This window comes from Anopheles ziemanni, chromosome 3 (assembly GCF_943734765.1).
Source record: "Anopheles ziemanni chromosome 3, idAnoZiCoDA_A2_x.2, whole genome shotgun sequence".
Lineage (NCBI taxonomy): Eukaryota > Metazoa > Arthropoda > Insecta > Diptera > Culicidae > Anopheles > Anopheles ziemanni.
In genome coordinates, this window is record NC_080706.1 from 50,681,463 (window position 1) to 50,699,985 (window position 18,523).

The 18,523-nt window shown below is 46.3% G+C and overlaps 2 protein-coding genes across 2 annotated transcripts; both read left to right on the forward strand.

Moving 5' to 3' along the window:
- Positions 1 to 287: 287 nt before the first annotated feature.
- LOC131289568 (glycerol kinase) lies at positions 288 to 5,155 on the forward strand. Its single transcript, XM_058318853.1, has 10 exons — positions 288 to 1,227; positions 1,301 to 1,559; positions 1,642 to 2,186; positions 2,259 to 2,426; positions 3,008 to 3,099; positions 3,819 to 3,932; positions 4,061 to 4,152; positions 4,312 to 4,408; positions 4,727 to 4,872; positions 4,957 to 5,155. Exons 1-10 carry the CDS (start codon positions 1,159 to 1,161, stop codon positions 5,043 to 5,045), a joined length of 1,671 nt encoding a protein of 556 aa, XP_058174836.1. The 5' UTR covers positions 288 to 1,158; the 3' UTR covers positions 5,046 to 5,155.
- A 2,218-nt stretch (positions 5,156 to 7,373) lies between these two features.
- LOC131286149 (uncharacterized) lies at positions 7,374 to 18,269 on the forward strand. Its single transcript, XM_058315041.1, has 5 exons — positions 7,374 to 7,431; positions 12,477 to 12,833; positions 12,929 to 13,449; positions 17,062 to 17,769; positions 17,838 to 18,269. The coding sequence occupies exons 1-5, from the start codon at positions 7,374 to 7,376 to the stop codon at positions 18,267 to 18,269; spliced, it is 2,076 nt and encodes a 691-aa protein (XP_058171024.1).
- The last annotated feature ends 254 nt before the right edge of the window (positions 18,270 to 18,523 follow it).

An 18,523-nucleotide genomic window follows, 5' to 3' on the forward strand; every position in this document is an offset into this window, starting at 1 on the left:
CGCCTTGACAGAAAACCTCGAAGTTAAATAAGGGAAATAATTTAACATTATACATCATAGGAGGACCGTCGGACATATTTCAAACTTTGGTAACCATTCGAATATGCGCCGCTTGTTTTGGTTCGCATGCGGTGTGTGCGCTAGGCGCCACTATGACTTACCCCTCCGGGTGCTGGTGGTGGTGGTGGTAGGTGAGGAATTTCCTAATGCCATTGCTGGGAAACGTCAACGTGATCAAAAGAAAACACCCTGAGCTGGACCACAACAGACAACGGTGGTCCTTTGCCTGTTCCGCGATTCCGCGATTGTCGGCGACCTGGCTGGTCGTTGTCGTTCGCTGCCATTTGGATAAACCCATGCCGTCGGTAAAACCCCCTTCGTGGGACGTGTGGATTCCCGTCGCAGTACGGACGGGCGGCACCCGGCCAACAGCTGCTGCAGTACCGCATGTATCATAATGCAGCGGCGAGTGGACGGGAGGTTGTACGCGTAGTGCTTATCGCGGACGGCACCGTGGTGTGTATGCGTGCAGACAAGTGGCGCTGTTCCGTTGTTGTCGCTGGCGTCATCTAGTCATCTCTTTGGGGGGTGTGTTGCATTCCGACCGCTGACGAGGACGTTCGTACCACGCCGCGAGGAGGTGTCCGCAGTGTTGTCGCGATAATCGCCGTCCCGGTGCGCGTCGTCGGCAGTTACCGGTTTGCAGTTCGACCGTGTTGGTGTCACGTTTTTCGCGTGCGAATCAACTTTTGAGGAGTGTTGATGCTTGCAGACGTAGCAGGGTAGATCGTAGTTCTAAACCATTTGTTGCCTCGTTGTTCGGTATCCGTTTCGATGTACCCGTTCACACACCCGTAACAGGTTTTTACCCTCGTGCCCCAGGTGCAGCCCTCGTGAGTGTACCTTCCGCCGAAAGTTGAGTGAAAATTATGCAACGTGCGTGCTTGTCCCCGACAGCATACATAACACATTCGTGAAACCGCAGGGGAGAAAATAAAAATAATAACCCTGGCGAGAGGCCAGTTTGTGTGACGGACGAAACAGCGGACTGCCGGGTAAAAGGCCGAAAACAACGTTCAACATACACGACGTTTGTTATTCTCTTCTACGTACTCCTTGACTACGTCAAAGCACCCGGATCGAAGGTTACACGACGACATGGCCTCCTTGGAGCGAAGCAAGCTGATCGGAGTAATCGACGAAGGCACCAACAGTGCCCGGTTCGCTGTAAGATCTTCGCTTCTGGATTCGCACGTGTTTGTGTTTGCGTTATTTACCTTTTGTTTTTTATCGATTCCAGATATTCAAACTACCGGAATTCGAAGAGATTGCATCGCACCAGGTACGCATCACACAGATAGTGCCGAGAGATGGTTGGACCGAACAGAACCCGGTAGAGGTGCTGGAGGCTGTGCGGCTTTGTGCGATCGAGGCCTGCCACCAGGTGGAGAAGCTTGGGTACCTCGTGAAGGACATCGCAGCGATCGGTATTACGAATCAACGTGAAACGACCGTTGTGTGGGACAAGAATACCGGTGAACCGTTGTACAACGCGATCGGTAAGGCCAAAGAAAGATAGCAGAAGTAAAAAGCGGTTCCTACGGAATCTGATCTTTTTTGGTTTTATTCATATACTTTTAGTATGGAACGACATACGCACGGCGAAAACAGTGGATAAAGTGTTGGCACGCTTACCGGACCAGAACCATAACCACTTTCGGGCACTGTCGGGACTCCCGGTATCGCCCTACTTTTCGGCCCTCAAGCTAAACTGGCTGAAGGAGAATGTGGTGGCGGTACGGAAAGCATGCCGCGAGAAACGGTGCTACGCGGGCACGATCGACACGTGGCTCGTATGGAATCTGACCGGTGGCCCAAGTGGTGGAGCATTTGTGACGGACGTTTCGAACGCATCCCGCACGCTACTGATGAACATCGAAACCCTACACTGGGATCCGCTGCTGACGAAAACGTTCTCGGTGCATCCGGATATGCTGCCCGAGATTCGCAGTTCCTCGGAGATCTACGGACTGGTGAAGGATAATAGTGTACTCGATGGGATACCGATTAGCGCCATTCTCGGTAACCAACAGGCAAGCTTGGTTGGCCAACGTTGCCTTAAGGAGGGGCAGGCAAAGAATACCTACCGGAAAGGATGCTTCCTGCTATACAACACCGGAACCAGGGTAAGAAAGTGTGAAACATTCACATCAAACAATAAAGGAAGAAAACTTATTATTCAATTCATTCTCTTTCAGTGCGTTCAATCGACTCATGGGTTGGTGACCACGGTGGCCTACCAGATGGGACGGAATGAACCACCGGTGTACGCTTTAGAAGGCTCGGTTGCGGTCGCCGGTGTAGCCTTGAATTGGTTGCGTGACAATCTCGGGATGATACAGGATATTGCGGACGATTCGGAAAAGGTAAACATTCTGGCGGAACGCTTTGAAACATTATGTCTAGACGGTCATAATTTGGACCGTTCATTTGCGTCTTAGCTGTTAAATTTATGCCTTTATGAATCATTTTGTTTCGACATCATTACCTTGATACTCATCTTGAATTTTTATTGAAGGCGGCAAAGATTAAAGCAGACACATCCCAACGAGATGCTGTTCTCAAAGTGTTAACTATGGGATTGTGGGCGTTTTTTAAATCGTTTGTGAACAAATATTTTCTTCATTACGAGGAATTGCAAAAGATATTTAGTTTATTGTATTGCAGTCTGGTAATTTTAGTTTACAAAACTTTAGAATGTCCGTACCATGGATACTTGTTAAGTTAAATGAGTTAGACATTTAATTACGAATAATAAATTAATTTTAATAATTACCGAAATTAATAAGACACGAATGAACAATTCTTCGTAGTTTCGTTATCCAAAAATAGATAGGTGCTTTATTTTTTAATCTTTGTGATTCTTCTATTTTTTAGTCTTCCTGCAAATCATGCAATTGTACATAACTTACTTTATTTATTTTTTTTTGTACATCTTTATGCTCAGATCGCTGGAAGCGTGTCGTCAACGGGCGATGTGTACTTCGTGCCTGCATTCACCGGTTTATATGCTCCGTACTGGCGAAAGGATGCTCGCGGGTAAGTTGAAGGGATGACTTTTGCCAACCTTACGACGTTCTGAACTGAGCTCGAATGCTTTAAAGCAGTGATGTTGTAAGACACGTCGATAGCCAAAGGCAGTACGGTACACTGTTATCATGTTATTAAATTGTAAACGACACGAAGGAAAGACGAACACCTTTTTGTTCCGTTTGGCGTTCATCAAGTGCCAATCGTATCAATGTCACCCTCATAGCTTGGGGTCATAAATGCGCGCGCGCCCCCCATTAAGATAGTGGAAGTGATTATTGCAAATCCTCCGGGACAAATACGTTAGAGGTGAATGGTGTTGTTAAAATTATTTCCCGCACATTGATCAAGGGAAGAGGGGGTCTGACGTGTGAAACGGAATTGTTCGTTTATTATCGGCTGGCGTCTTTGGCGCCTGATCTGATCACGAGTACGAGTAGAGCGCAGGAAGCACGTTCGATTGACGGATTGTGTCGTGAACACGTCGTTGCGTTGACGTCCAAGCACTTCGCTATACCGATCGTTGCTATGATCAACTATTTTTATTTTGTCACAAACTACTTAGTCTAGTCGATGGTGTGGGTTAAGGCTAGGGTTGCGCGTGTACTGCAGATCGGGTTTGGTCACGTTTAGCTTCCGCAAGTGCGAAGTCTATTCGATGTAGGGTATTTCCCGATGATTTCATGACAGTTTCGGATTTTATCGCTTTTATTCCTCCGTTTCCACAGCATTATTTGTGGTTTGACCAGTTTCACCAGCAAGCACCACATCGTTCGAGCAGCTTTGGAAGCGGTATGCTTTCAAACGCGGGACATCCTCGAGGCTATGAAAAAAGACTGCGGGTAAGTTCGTGGCCGAAGCCAGGGGAGGGGGGGAGGAGTTCCTTGACCGATTCCGAACGATCGTTTGTACCTGGGCGAGGTGAAAGGAAAGTCGCACTGAATGTGATCCGATACTATTTTTCAACCAGCATAAACCTCAACAAACTGCACGCCGACGGCATTATGTCGAACAACAGCCTACTGATGCAGCTGCAGGCGGATCTTGGGGGCATTCCTGTGTGTAAGTAGCCGTTGCTAGTAGCAACGTGGCCGTTATGTATGTATTATCCTCCCACCCTGCGCAATTTAAGCTTGCATTATGTGACGTCGCTCTACTTGACACCTTGGCATGATAGGGTATTTGTCTGATACTAATAATCATTTCGTCTTTTGCCGTCAGTGAAAACGGAGGTGCACGATCCGGCCGCACTCGGTACGGCGATGGCCGCTGCTCAGGCACACGGTGTGGATTTGTACAAACTGGAAGCGGAAACTCGGTAAGCCTAGTGGGTGTGTTACGCAGTTGCGGTTAGTTTTTGACTCTTTGTTCTGTTAATAATGAAGAGGTTTATCTGGGTTTACCATTTATCAACTATGCACTCATAAAAAGATGTTCTTGAATTATGCATGACCTATGATTGTGAGTGTGTGAATGTGTTCGCGTGAGTTGGCGTGTGAATCGATTGGGGAAAGCCCGAAAGTAGCGTCCAGGTGATCATCGTTCGTTCATATTTCATGTGGTATCGAAATTAAGTCAGATAAGTCAACACAGCTGGGACATATGAGATAAAGTGTCATCTGCGCTATTTTCACAGCGGCTACGCAGGGGTTCCATCGCACCATGAAACATTCCTTCCCACGACCACCGAAGAGGAGCGGAACGCGCGGTACACTAAGTGGAAAATGGCCGTCCAGCGTAGTCTCGGGTGGGCTGTGACGAAGAAGAGTGATGCCATGACGGGTATGGGCTCAATATTGTTCATTCTCTCGGAGGAAAGGTAAATAAAAATCCTAAAATCATGCTAATGAAATTATCAATTTCCAGATGAACGGTACAGCTTGCTAGCATCGATACCGGCCGGATTGTTCCTTGCTTCCTCGTTCCTGATGCTTGTTCACTCCCAGCGGCGGTGATTCAGTCAAAACCGACAAGGACACGTACTGGTTGTATCGCTACTAGTCCCAGCAATCAGCGCCAAGCTATTGGTTTCGGTTTCCCTAGGCTTAGCTCGACTACGACTGGACGAACTGCATATGTATGACATACATATGACTGCGCGGTGCAAATCACATGTTAACCAACCTTGCCACACAACGTGCCGAAAGTTAGTATGGAACGCTAAAAGTAAGGATGTGCTTAATCGTTTGTGACAAAGGCGAACGAAGGTACTTAGGGCCAATTAAAAACTTAACCGTTTGGTACTTACGATGTAGTTAATAGGCGTTGGCACTCGATACGGTGCAATAGGTGCAAAGTGACCGACAAAGGCTCAATAACAAATTATTCCAAGCTATCGTGCTTAATAGTAATAGTCGAAAGGAAGTGAAAGTGTTCGCCAGAGATTCCAATCGATTCCACAATCATGGTGCTTGTTTTTCGTTATAGAATTCGATAAAAGAAGGTTGTTTTTATTCGTTATTTATGGGTTGTTTGCATCAGGAGTAGAGTAGCTCATATAGACTTTTCCAACGAACGTTACTGGACGCCAACGTGTAAGACATATTATGTAAGAACTGCGTTACATTCGATAAAAACTATATTTGCATATGCCACCGCATATGCACATTGATAGACAAAAATATAATTGAAGCCAGACTAATATATCTTGTTATTTTTACGCCGAACTTTACCACATGAATCGTAAGGATGATCTCGATGGTGGTCTAGGCTAATTGATAGAACTTTTTTAATCTTCTTCTTCTTCTTCTTCTTGGCGTAACGACCTTTTGGTCATGCCTGCCCGTTAAGGGCTTACGAGACTTGTTTCCCTGTTGTACGTGGATAGTCAGTCCTCTCGTACAGGGGAGGGTCCGGTCTCGGTTGGGATTCGAACCCACGCCGTCGAGGTGGTGAGCCCCAGCGCTCTTGGGCCGATTTTCTAACTGGCGCTACCGCTCGGCTGTCGCGGTCCCCCGCGACTTTTTAACTTTTTTTAACTTTTTTAATAAGAATTGCATAAACAATTCTGTAAAATGTGTTGCATACAACTTTTGAAACCAGTCATGTACTAAATATTTATTGAGTACCTGTAAGGTTTGTCAACAAAAGGATTCCATGCGTGCACCGAACATTTAGACGTGGCCCCTTTGGTCGCTCTCACAACGAAACCAACCGATTTTCGTCGAATAAATCCCGAGCCGAGGAAAGAGAACGATCGAAATGTCTGGCTTCGCTCGATGGCTAAAATGAAGAGAAGGACACACGCACGTTCGGTTGCTAGGTAGCGATGGAGGCGCATGGTTTTGCTACAGGCCAACGTTACCAAACGGTGTTCGCTCTCACTGCTCGGAACTGTTGTTGCTTCTGGGCATGTTTATATCGCGCGCGCGTATTTGTGCTATCCAGCAGCATCACATGGTTGAGAGCATCCGGATTCCCCGGTTCGAAAATGCCCCAAAACAACTGACAAACACACACACAGGCACGCACGCGTGTCCCTGTATCAAATGGGGCGATTGTGTGACCGGAAGTGTGTTTCTCGGTCAGCCTTCGGTCCTTCCACTGTAGTCCGACTCTGCCCGAAACAGTTGGCCACAAAACTGGCACCAAAGCAGTCGCGTTCGGGGTCGGGTCGAATGTTCGAAGCCGATTGCTGGCGCAGACATCCTTTCCTCGAGGGTTGTGAGACTGTTGTGAGACCGAAGGGTGCGCTAGGAAGCACGGAAAGAAAACCCTTTTGAGCACGATGAAAGGAAAGCTCGGCTCCACCGTTTGGCGTGTTGATGCCCGGGATGAGTGCGCGTAAAGCATTCCGGATTGGCTTGAACACTTTGTATGTGATAATTATTGCTTGGTGACGATGGTGGATGTGTGTTTCGTGACCGAATAAAAAAATCGATAAGGTCCTTCGCTGCGGGCCAATAAATTTTACCCACCAACAGTGGTGGATAAAAAGGGCTAAATAAAAGTGGTTCCTTCGCTCATGGCAAGCACTTCGACCGACAAGTGACCAACAACAAAATCATCGCCAACAACAGGCCCTCCAACCCGGGGCTCCGTTTGTTGATTCGTCTTCCATTGACTCAGTGTGCTACGCTTCGGATGTGTTAATCACGGTGAAAGTGATTTTTTAGTTTCCTCTACCGCGCCCTCCCTTAAATAGCGCCTGAGCGATTGTGATATGAATGGTGAAGCTCATTGGATCGTCCGACGATAACGACGACGGCGGTACTAAGGAGCCCAGCATTTTTCGCTCAGTCTGCTTTCTCAACCCTCCAGCCCGACGACCGTACGACGTCATCATGAGTTCGAGAATTGTTTTTCTCCTGTTGGTGTCGCTGCAATTTTCCGGCCGCCTACGTGAGTTGCTTTACTTAGTTGTAGCAATCTGTAGCCAAACCGCCGAAGTCCGTAGCGGTAGACGGAAAAACAGGCCGCGGGCAGAAAGCTAACGCCGTAATGGGGGAGGATGGTGTGCGACTGGATTCAATTTGCATGCATAAGTAACGAGTGGCTTACCCGGGCAGGACAACGCCAGCAACAACATCGACGGCGTCGGCCTACTTCTCTTGTTGCTTCGGTTGCTCGTTTTTTCTCTGGCGGTGGGGAAGCTTTTTGTCATCACACTCGCATTTTCCGCTGTCATCGTGGGCCCTCCCAGCGCTTTTTTGGTTGGTGATGGTTGGCGAAGGGTCATAAAACTGAAGTATCGCTTCCTCTACTTCCTTCCAAAAATCCAGCAGCGGTTTTTCGCGACGGCGAAAAATCAATTCGCCCTAGCGTAAATACATAAACATACGGAATTAGAATTTACATGTCAAATCAATCGTAATGTTTCGTTTCGGTAAATGTTTGATCAATTTTTGCCCGAATTGGTTTCATTATAATATTTTTTTTACCCTTCTCGCGGATAACCATTGGTTTCAACCTGTCGGCTAGCAAATCATATCCAACCAGAACTAAAACTTACCCTAAATGAAATCCGTTTAGCCGCTAAGCTGCATGGAGCTGGTTTTGGGGAAATCTTGCTTTTGTCTATCTCCAGTGGTTTTCTTGTTGCTTTTCTCAAAAAAAAAGAAAAGGGGAACAAAGCAGCACTTACCTGCAACGGCAGTTACATTGAGCATTGCAGTGGGGTGAACACCTCCAACCAATGTATCCTTCAAGCAGAAACAAGCGGCACGTGAGGAGTGGCGCACTTTCTGAATGAGTGCGGACAAGTACCGCTGATGGAGCGCCCTCCAAATGTGTATCGCCATTTCCTCCTGGTGCGTTAGACGTAGAACAAGCAAAAAGGATGTGCAGTTGGGCGAACGCCTCCACTACTTCTCAGTTGAGTATGGTTCTCACTTAACGCTGCTCCTTTGAACAACGCCGGTAGCGTACGGAAACCGAGCTCGGTAGGCGGTTTATTGCTCGGCAACACAGTATTATGATCGCCTTCTTGAATGTCCTTTTCACCAAACCCCATGCAAAAAAGAGGTTTATAGATCCAGCTCCTGCGGCAGTCGAGAATGTAGAACACAATTGCCGCGAACAAGAACAACTGATCTGACATTGAGAGATTTATCGTGGTTTCTTTTTTCCTCGTTGTTGTAGCGTTTTTATTTTCTTGCATTCACTACTGCAAAACCGTGCCCTATTTTTGGAATGCACTCAACCAAATTCCTTTTATGCTTTACGACCGGAATGGTTCGAAGATTTTTTTTTTTGCTGAGATACGTAGTGCATCTGCCCTTTTTTGATTTGGAAAATGGAACCGAACGCCCACACGGAGGGTGTATGCAATCTGTGTCACTGACTTGCATTTTCAATCATGCTTTTATTTTGTGCATTGGAACGAGATTCCCAAGAGGATGAGGCTTCCGAAAAGACGAAGTGACAAAGCAAAAGTGTACTTTCAAGTCAATTTATACTTAAAAATACATTCTGAGTCTCTTCATTGGGACATATGGCCTTAGTTGCCGGTCCTTAACCCTTAGAGGTCCACATCACCAGGTAAGCTGGCGATGGCCCAGGAAGCTGGATTCAACAGCCGTACTGGTGTAAATCCTCGCAGACTTAGAAGAAGAAGAAGAGTCTCTTCATTGGATCCACATTTATTTTGAATGTTTGTTAATGTTGTGGTGTTTTCATTCGACACATGTTTTGTGAGACATGGCCAAGAGTGAAACACGATATAGATCAGCTACATTTTTTATAAAATGCCAAAATGCATTCAGAATTAATGCGCTCAGACGAATAAATTGGAATAGTTTTACTGAACTTTTTTTGAACATACTTTTTAACACATTCAGCTAGTTGCAATAATTGTAATTGGACTTGTGGGATAAGAGTATACGCTAGAACTAAAGCATAAGTGTTTCTTGTCGTGATCCATGTGTAAAAAGCAAATATTAAAGATCCAGTGGTTAACAAGTCACGGTATGAAATGTAAGCCTGTTAGTAACCATTATCCAAAGGAGATTGGTGCGTACTGAGGCTCAGCTTCGTCAGGCTGCTAATTACGAGTCTCAAGAAAAGAGTTTTCATTGCAACTATGCCTTTTCAACGATAGAAATTTTTCAAATTGTGGTTTCTTGAAGTTCTTTCGTTTGTCTTTGTGTGGTCCTAGAATTCGAACATGTGCCAGGTTTATTTATGACATCCGTTGGTCCTAGCTGCTATTGGTTTCTCTGTTTTGCATCTCAGATTTAAGGTGATTTTACGATTGTTCCTTTAACTCATATTGCATGTGAAGACACACATCTGGAAACGCATATGCATTGGAAAGCGCATGTTGTTCAACGGTTGTTCTGTGTTATGCTTTGGGTGCTACTTCGTTCACCAGTCAACCCTTATCACATAATTTTATGACCTTAGAAGGACATATTGTTTTTCAAGGCCTTTTCCCTCTGAAGTTCAAGCGAGTTTTATGACCAATTCTGTGAACAACATATCCCATTTCTAGACGTAACTTCAAAGGATTTGGTTCTATTATTTTTCCTGCAGTTGGATTTGAAACTGCGGTACGGCAGCGTGCATTTGTAGTATTTTAGCGAGGCTCTATCACAAATATACTTCTATGCAGAATGTTGTGGTTTTTTTGGAGACAGCCAATTTAGTGCCGTACTGTCGTGGCTAAGCTGCAATTCAATTCATCTCGAACAGTTACAACACAAGAATCAAACCAAAGTCGTGTTTTTTATTCGAGTTCAAAAATTTGTGGGCTCGTGCCAAGATGATTATTATATAGGTATACATTATATGCATCTTGGTTAACCGCCATACGTCATTTGCTCAGTTGTTTGTTTGCAGTGTAAATAAACAACTCCTGTTGGAATGTTGCAGAATCGAAGTAGCGAATCGTGGAGAAGATATTGTTTATTGTTGTTGCAGTTTCCGGTAATATCGGGAGTTATTTAAGCAAGAAGTTTATGTTGTTACACTTTTCAATTGCTTAAATGTTGAAACCTTGTGAGCCTTAATGGATTGGCTAATAAAAAAGTTGGCGGAAGACAACACAAATTTGAACGTACCAAATTTCGCACTGGCTAAGAGGCGGGATACACAGAATGCAATGGAGAAAAAATCCGACACGGTAGTACCGAAAGATGTAACGAATGACACGGCTAACCGCTCGGGAAAGAAAAAACTATATGAGTCGGAGCTAAACATCCAGTCATTTTGGCCTGGCGTGATGAGTCGCATGCAGGAGATCACACACATCGACACCAGCAACCAGTCACTGCCGTTGGCGCGCATAAAAAAAATCATGAAACTGGACGAAGAGGTGAAGATGATCGGTGCCGAAGCGCCACTGATTTTCGCCCAGGCAATCGAAATGTTCGTCCAGGAGTTAACGATGCGGGCCTTTCTAGTAACCGAGAGCAACAAGCGGCGCACTCTGCTGCGGAGCGACGTCGCTATGGCCATCGCGACGTGCGAGGAGTACGATTTTCTTATCGACATCGTGCCACGAGAGGAAAAGAGGAAGTCCGAAACGAAATCGGTCGCCGCTGAGGACGAAAGTGAAGTACGGTACTATTCACAGATTGCCAAAGCCGAATGCCAAATGCCACCCCATACTACGCATTTAAAGTCGGAGCCGTGCATACCGGACCCAAAAGGTGCCATCATTCTGCAGGTCAGCACTATGCCAACCGATGTAAAGCTCGAAAGTAACGAACCTCAAGCAAACTCAGCGCAAACAACACAAAAAATAATCTTTCCGAATTCGACGGGCATCGGGATGAGTGCGGTCCCCGGCGGCACTCCACCAGGCTACCAGACATCTACGATCGGCCAACTGGCATCGACCAATCAACCAGTGCAGCACGTGATCCAGCATGTCCTCACACCTTCTGGTGAGATCGCACAGATTTCGATTCCTCAAAATCAAATGAACTTCTTTCGGGCGACAACGGGAGGAACGACGGCGGCAGCAGGCGCTGGTGCGACACAACCGTTCTTCATTCAGGCAGCTCCCACAATCCTCACGTCGGCCGGGATGTTTCTCAGCGCCAACCAGCTTCAGCAGATACAGCAGCAGCAACAACAACAACAACAACAACAATCACAGCAGCAACAACCATAAACAGTGAAGCAGTAGCAAAACGCTCCTTAGTCCCCGGGGGAGCGTCCTGAGTCCCCTTCTTTTGACACTTTTCATCGCCGACGCCACTAGGGTTCTACCATCGAGTGGATGCCTGCTGTATGTGGATGATGTCAAGCTTTACCTTCCTGTATCCTCGTCTAATGATCTCCTCTCCCTTCAACGTTTTGCTGATGCGTTTTCCTCCTGGTGTATCGACAACGGCCTCGGTTCGTGATCGGTTCGATTACAATATGTCCCTCGTCAGTTTCCGCTCCCACCTTGCGTCCCGTACGTCCTTCTTCGTTCCTCTCCCCTCTACGTTATCCTTACCTAGTTTCTTACCCAATTGTATAGCCCTCGGGACAAACAATGTTATACCGATAACATATAAATGTAAATGGCAAAACTCAAGCTCTTCTCAAGAAAGAAGAAGGATTGATACATGTAGGGACATTTTAGCTCCTTCAGGTTATACTGTTATATCCCCATGTATAAAATAGCTTAAGGAAGAGATAAGCAAAGAAAAACGATTGGTGTTTAGGTTTAAAGAAAACGAGTGTATGCTTCCAATAAAATTTTAATTAAAGAAATATTTTCATTCGTTTCCACTCTGACCTCGAAATCAATATACAAATGTTTTTTTTGTAAAGTAAATAAATAATTGCCTTTTATTAGCAGATCCTTTTTCTAGCTTCTATTAAATAGTTTGTACCAACGATTTTGTTATCTACTGTACAAAGTTTCGTTTGACTAACATTTACATTAAACCTAAAGAGTATGGTTTTTGTCCTTCCCATTCTTATCATGAAACAAATGAACTCGCCAGCAGAATGTGAAGGTACTATTCGAGCCAAATTCGCGAACTACGAGACAAAGTTCATCAACGATTTCATTAACTACACTCGTCCGGCCGGAGATATCATGGAACCGATCTACTACGATTACGATTCCGGCAGTAAGCCGGGCCCGAACGGGTACGGACAGAACTACGAGACAGGCATGACGCTCGGTGGGTTGCCGATACCAGAAGAGGGCGCCCACGGCCGAGCGCAACCGGTGGGCGGTGAAGTGGCGACACGACCACCGGACATCTTTCCGGATCCGGACAAGATCTACGCTTCCTTCATCAACAAGAGTACCATGAAGCGTAACCGGTACCCGGGCGAGGAAAATGTGATAAAAGTTTGTAAGTTTTCTCAACCCAAATGGTGGGTTACTGGCAGTTTATCGTGTGTGTGTTTTTTACATTCTGGACAATAATTTCTTACTCCCTTCGAACAGATTCCTCGAAATCGTTGCGCAAACCTCCCCAGGCACACACCACCGCGGCCGAGGACGAGAGCTCGTTCGACAATCTGAACAACGACATGAAGGGGCACGACTTTATCGACAATATTATGTACATCTACTACGGCACTAATGGGAACCTGCGCAAGGATCTGGGCGGCAACGTGATTGTGATCGGTGCCGTCTTTGCGCTGGCCCCGCAAATACTGACTACGATGATACTGTTCCTGAAGAACCGACGCCTGCGGCACTTTAATGCGTTCTATCCGATCTGTCTGAATCTGCTGCTGACGCTGATTGCCGCCAATTTGTCGTTCATTTTGGGTGTCCAGGCCACCCGGAACGTGATCAAATGCGAGCTGATCGCGCTATTGCTGCACTATCTGCACCTGAGCACCAGCATCTGGTGTTTGATCTACATCTACGTGATCTACGATCTGATCGCGAACGAGTGCGCCCCGAAGCTGAAGTATCACTACCTGATGGGATACGGTGTTCCGGCGGTGTACGTGCTGGTAAGTAACCTGTCAGTTGAGAATCACATAAAAAACTATTAGATATACTATACTGGATACTATTTTTACAATTTGTTGAACCAAATGTGTATAAGAGATTTTCTATTTCTGTTTTTGACTTAGGTATGACAAAAGTTCGTGCATATTGATTACGATTAATCCTGGTCGTATAGTAGTATATTTCTTTTCATTAACGGGGGGCCTAGCAAATGTCAAAGAAAAAAGGTTTTATGATGATAAATGTCCTACTGACTAGATTGCTAAAATATTACGAGATTGTATCACATGTTGTGTACATAATAGATTCAATTCAAGTTCATATTCTATGTATGAAATATTCGAAGACCAATATTAGGGATAATGCTTTTTTTCTGTTTTCCCTAAATTTTGTTTGCTTGTGTTGCTACTTTTCGTGATTCAATTTAAAGCTAGTTGACAAAATCGCATACCTACGAAGCGGAGCTTGGTTCTTGTTCGAACAGTTCCATCAGCGGCGTTGAAGAGATCACAAACATCAGATCGCCACTTACGATCTCCATCTTGTCGGGATCTTTGCCCGTGCATGCGGTGATGACTGAAGATCCTGGGTCCGGGCGCTCTTGGATGACGGGATCTTCCGCTGGGAGCGTCTCGTTCGGTGGTTGCATTGCATTGCCCTCATCCGGTCGGTAGTAGCAGACGGCGGCGCTGGTTGGGCTCTGTTGTGTCTTTGGAGTATCGAGCGCACCGGGCGTTATCGGATAGCCGGGAGTATTAATGTCATTCGTCTCCGATAGGGAGGCAACTACACTGCTACGCCCAGCCGATGGTTGATCGCGCAAAGGGACAGCACTAAAGGCCGATGCGTCCAGTTTGCTCACCGACAGAAACGGATCGGTGAGGAAACGCGGTGTCATCGGGTAGTCGTTCAGTGGGTCAAATTTGAACGGAGTCTCGGGTGGTTCCGTGTGCAGAGCGCTAATTTCGCCAGCCATCAAACTGGAGGTGCTTTCGTAGCGTCTCATGGTCGCTTGCTGCGGCACAAGTATATTTGGAAGGTTGTCTTTGGTGGGTAGCTTTGAAATTTTAGTAGTAATTTGATTTACACTAAGATTGCCATCACCTTCTACCATTCTCATCGACGAGGAGCGTGTCACCATCCGGGGTAAAGTAGCATTTGTATGTTTAGTATGCACTACATCCCGTGTTGTAGTTTTTTCTCTAAGATGCGTTGATTTCCTAACACTACTCTGCTTCGGTTTCGAAGGAGAAGGGATTGGTTGGCTACTGGGCAGACAAACGCCTGTCCGCAAATTTGTACCACTGTGAGTTCTTTCGATGAGACGTGATTTTTTTTCTGCCGTGGAAATCACACGATGCTGTTTTGGGTCGAATGTTTTTTCTCTCATCGAGTTTCCGTTGTTAGTTACTTTCGGAGCTTCCGACGTGGGAGCTGAAAGAAGCCGTACGTCCAGTGGTTTTTCTGAGGAACTACTTTTCACCTCGTCAAGGCCAACTAGCTGTGTTTGGATTTCGTTGGAGGTGAAAACCGTTTTCCCAGACGATGAAGAAGCCGTTTGCGAAACGACCAAACCAGGGTTTACGTTTATCTGGCCGTGTAACCTGTCTTCCACTTGACGCAAATGTGGTATTGGGTTCATGTTTTGTACCCGCTGCGAGTTCCCCACATGTGTAGTTTGTCCGGGTGGTACCATCGTCGCGTTGGTACTAGTTGCAGGCATTGCAAAGGTTGCTGCGATCTGTACATCGGGCTCATTACTATCGCCACCGTAACTGGGTGTGCCTTGCTTTGCAAACAGCTGGCGTGAAGTAGAGCCTGCCTCCACGTTGCGTTCTTCTGTATTACCGCCAGGGTTCGGTTTAGTATTGGATCGTTTCAAGGCCGGGGTGCCAAAGTCAAGGATGCGTATATGAGATCGCTTGCGACTGGACGAAGATCGCGTCCCACCGGAGGCGGTGTCCTTTACAATCGGGTTCCCTGGTGGAGTGTCGTTTGGTGGCCCGGATCGAAAGCCACCCTTAGCCATGGAACCCAAAATGCGAGCTGCCACAATCTCTTTGATCCCAGTTTGCTGCGCGACATCGCTCGCTGGTCGTGATTGTTGGCAGGTAGAAGAAGCCGGTTGCTCCATGGGACCAGCAGTGTTAATGGAAGATGAAGCCACCGGAGACAAGTTGCTCGTTTCAGCTAACGCTGGTTGGATGGTCATTGGTAAAACCGTTTCTGACACTGGCCCGGGATCTTTGGTTTCTATTGGTCGGTTATGGGTTTTTTCACTCGAACAACTGCTTTCTGGGATGGTTTCTTGTTGCAGTAGGTACGCCAGAGCGGTATCATTTTCTTTGTCACGCTCCAACATCAGAAGCTCTATTAGTTCGTCCCGGCTAAGATTGATTGTCGGCATTGACAGACTCTCATTGCCAGGCGCCGTTTGTTCGACGATTTCAACAGGGGCAACATCCTGCTGTACCTCATTAGCTTTCCCTGCCAAAGGAGACGTGGGAAACGGTTGGGCAGCAGGTGGCAGCAGGCAGGTTTTCATTACGCCCGTCTTCACTACCTGACTAGTGTACGAGACATTGACCGATGGTTTGCTGATTGCCTGCGTGCTAAAATTGGTGATGTTCTGCAAGCACGGTGTATCGCGTGACTTATTTAGGCTCAATATCATGTCCACCTTTTCAAGCTCGGGCAGTGTGTCAGGAAAGGACACTTTGTCCTCGAACTGGCCAATCAGTGTCAGTACTAAAATGAGAGAAAGCACAAATGGTTATTATTGCTTGTTCGAAGTGGATAACAAAAAGCTACGGTACGTACACTGCATGTACATCCGGTTGTACTCGCTGAAAATCTGGACCAGCGGTCGGTAAAACGGGCTGACGGGAAATTCTCCGAATTCCAGCAATCGTGCTTCCTCCTGAAGATAAGCGCTTTTGCGGCAAAACTCCTCGGCAAGCGATTTGAGATCCTGGTTGTATAAATAGGCTGCCAAAGAATGATACACAGAAATCAATTAGTTTCCTTTGCACTGTCCCGCGCACCATGCGGCGTGTCTTCATCGCGTTTGCCTACCCAAAACCAAGCGGGCTGTATGGGTGTTTTGTAGCAGCTCCATTTCATCCTTAACTTTGCTCGTAACACATAAAAATGGTAACACATTAACACATGCACTTTAAACGCCACCGTTTCAAGTAAAACTACTGCCTTTATGTCTATGCTCTCCAGAGGACAAAGTTTTAACACTTTTTCGGAACAAAAATAAGCTATCAAATATATAAACAATCTAAGCGTCCTCACACGCTGAGGTTACTACAACGAAGCAGTACACACCCCACAAGGTTAGTTGAAGTAAACCAAGGTTCCTAAAACAAAGCAATGCAATTTGAGAACGGAGTTTCTTTCACGCACAATTAGCATTTGTTTTGATTCAATGTAAACAAGTTTAAAAATAACGGCTTTTTGAAAATAATTGAAAGAACTACAGAATAAAATTTAAAAATTGCTGAAAGTTTTAATTTGTGTTGCCAAAAGTGACCAGATTTAACTGGTTTTTATTCATATGGTACATAAATGCTGTTTTTTATTTTTCTCACATTATTTTACCAAAACAGTTCTCCTACGCCTCATCAATTGATCGGTTTGAGGTGCATCGCTACTGCTGGATGTCCATTCAAAAGGGTATGATTGTGAGCTTTATGATACCTATTTCGTTCCTCATCATACTAACCACCGTGCTGGGAACGCTCAGCTTGAAAAGGATTTCGACCAAACAGACGGAGCTGCTGTGTGAGAGCATCGAAAGCATAATCGAGACGACGTCCAAGTGTAATGACATCATCTATCCCCGGCTGCCATCCTTGGCCGGCATGAATATGGCTATGGTATGCCGCAGCAATAGCTATCCGCAGCTGGAACAGGTAAAGGATCGGAATTCTTGCTGTCAGGAGTATGCGGAGTGCGCCAACCGACACTCGATCGTAACACTGCCTCAGCAAACTACGATCGGTGTAGCAGCTGGAGGATGTGCCTCGGGAGTAATGGCAACGACCACCGCCAACCAGTACGCTATGAACGCCATGAAGCGGTCCTTCGATTGTTACGACACACGGATTGACCTAGGCCAGTTGTCTTTGGCCGAGCTGACCACACCGAGCATGGCATCGGATGTACAGGATTTCACGGAGTTCAAAAAAGCGATCAAGTTCGGGCTGTTTTTCCAGCCGATCTTCTCCATCTGCTGGTTCCTCGAGGTTATTGCTCTGGAGAATGTCCACTCGTGCGTGATGCCGGTTATATTTGCAATCACCTTTAACATACTGGTGAATAGTCTATATCGTGTACGAAAGAGCCGTATTATTGCTTACTTTCCAATTTTCTTCTTCAACAGAATTGGTGCATGTTGGTTCGTTCATCGAACGTTTGTCCGTACGTCAGCTCTACGATTGAGAAAACGTTCGAAAGCCAGCCTGGTTCGTGCGGCGATTCAGTAAACGGCCCCACCGGAACGGCTGGAGAACATGACGCTACCCAGGCAAGCATCTGCACCGATACTATCCCTCTACTGTGTGCTTCCAATGGGTCTGCAATGAACACAAATTCAACCGCTTGCCCTTCGGTGAAAGGGTCCGGCGCGACTATTGCCACCGTGCCGCGCAAATTTTCCACCGCTTCCGAGCACGACCAACAGCAGCCACTGTTCTACAGCAACTTTATCGGTGGCAACAATGTGCCCATCTCTTGGGAATCAAGCATCGATCTCGGGGCGTATCATCTGCACGAAACGAAAAATGTGGACTGCATCAGTACGATCAGCAACTAAGGTACATCGTAGCGGTACGTACAAAAAGCGCTTACCCGAAGTGGGGAAAGATTTGTTTGGAATTGGTACGATGTGCGCATCTGTGAGCATCGCTAATACACTAATGAACTGGAAGCATATCAATGATGATCCTCTTTGTAGTACAGAACACCCCCTTTTTCGGCTGTCGTCTACTCCGAAGTTTGATTGGAGCGTGTAGGATCTTAGATCCTGCCCAGAAGACAGCATTTGTTGTGATAATGTGGTAGAGATTT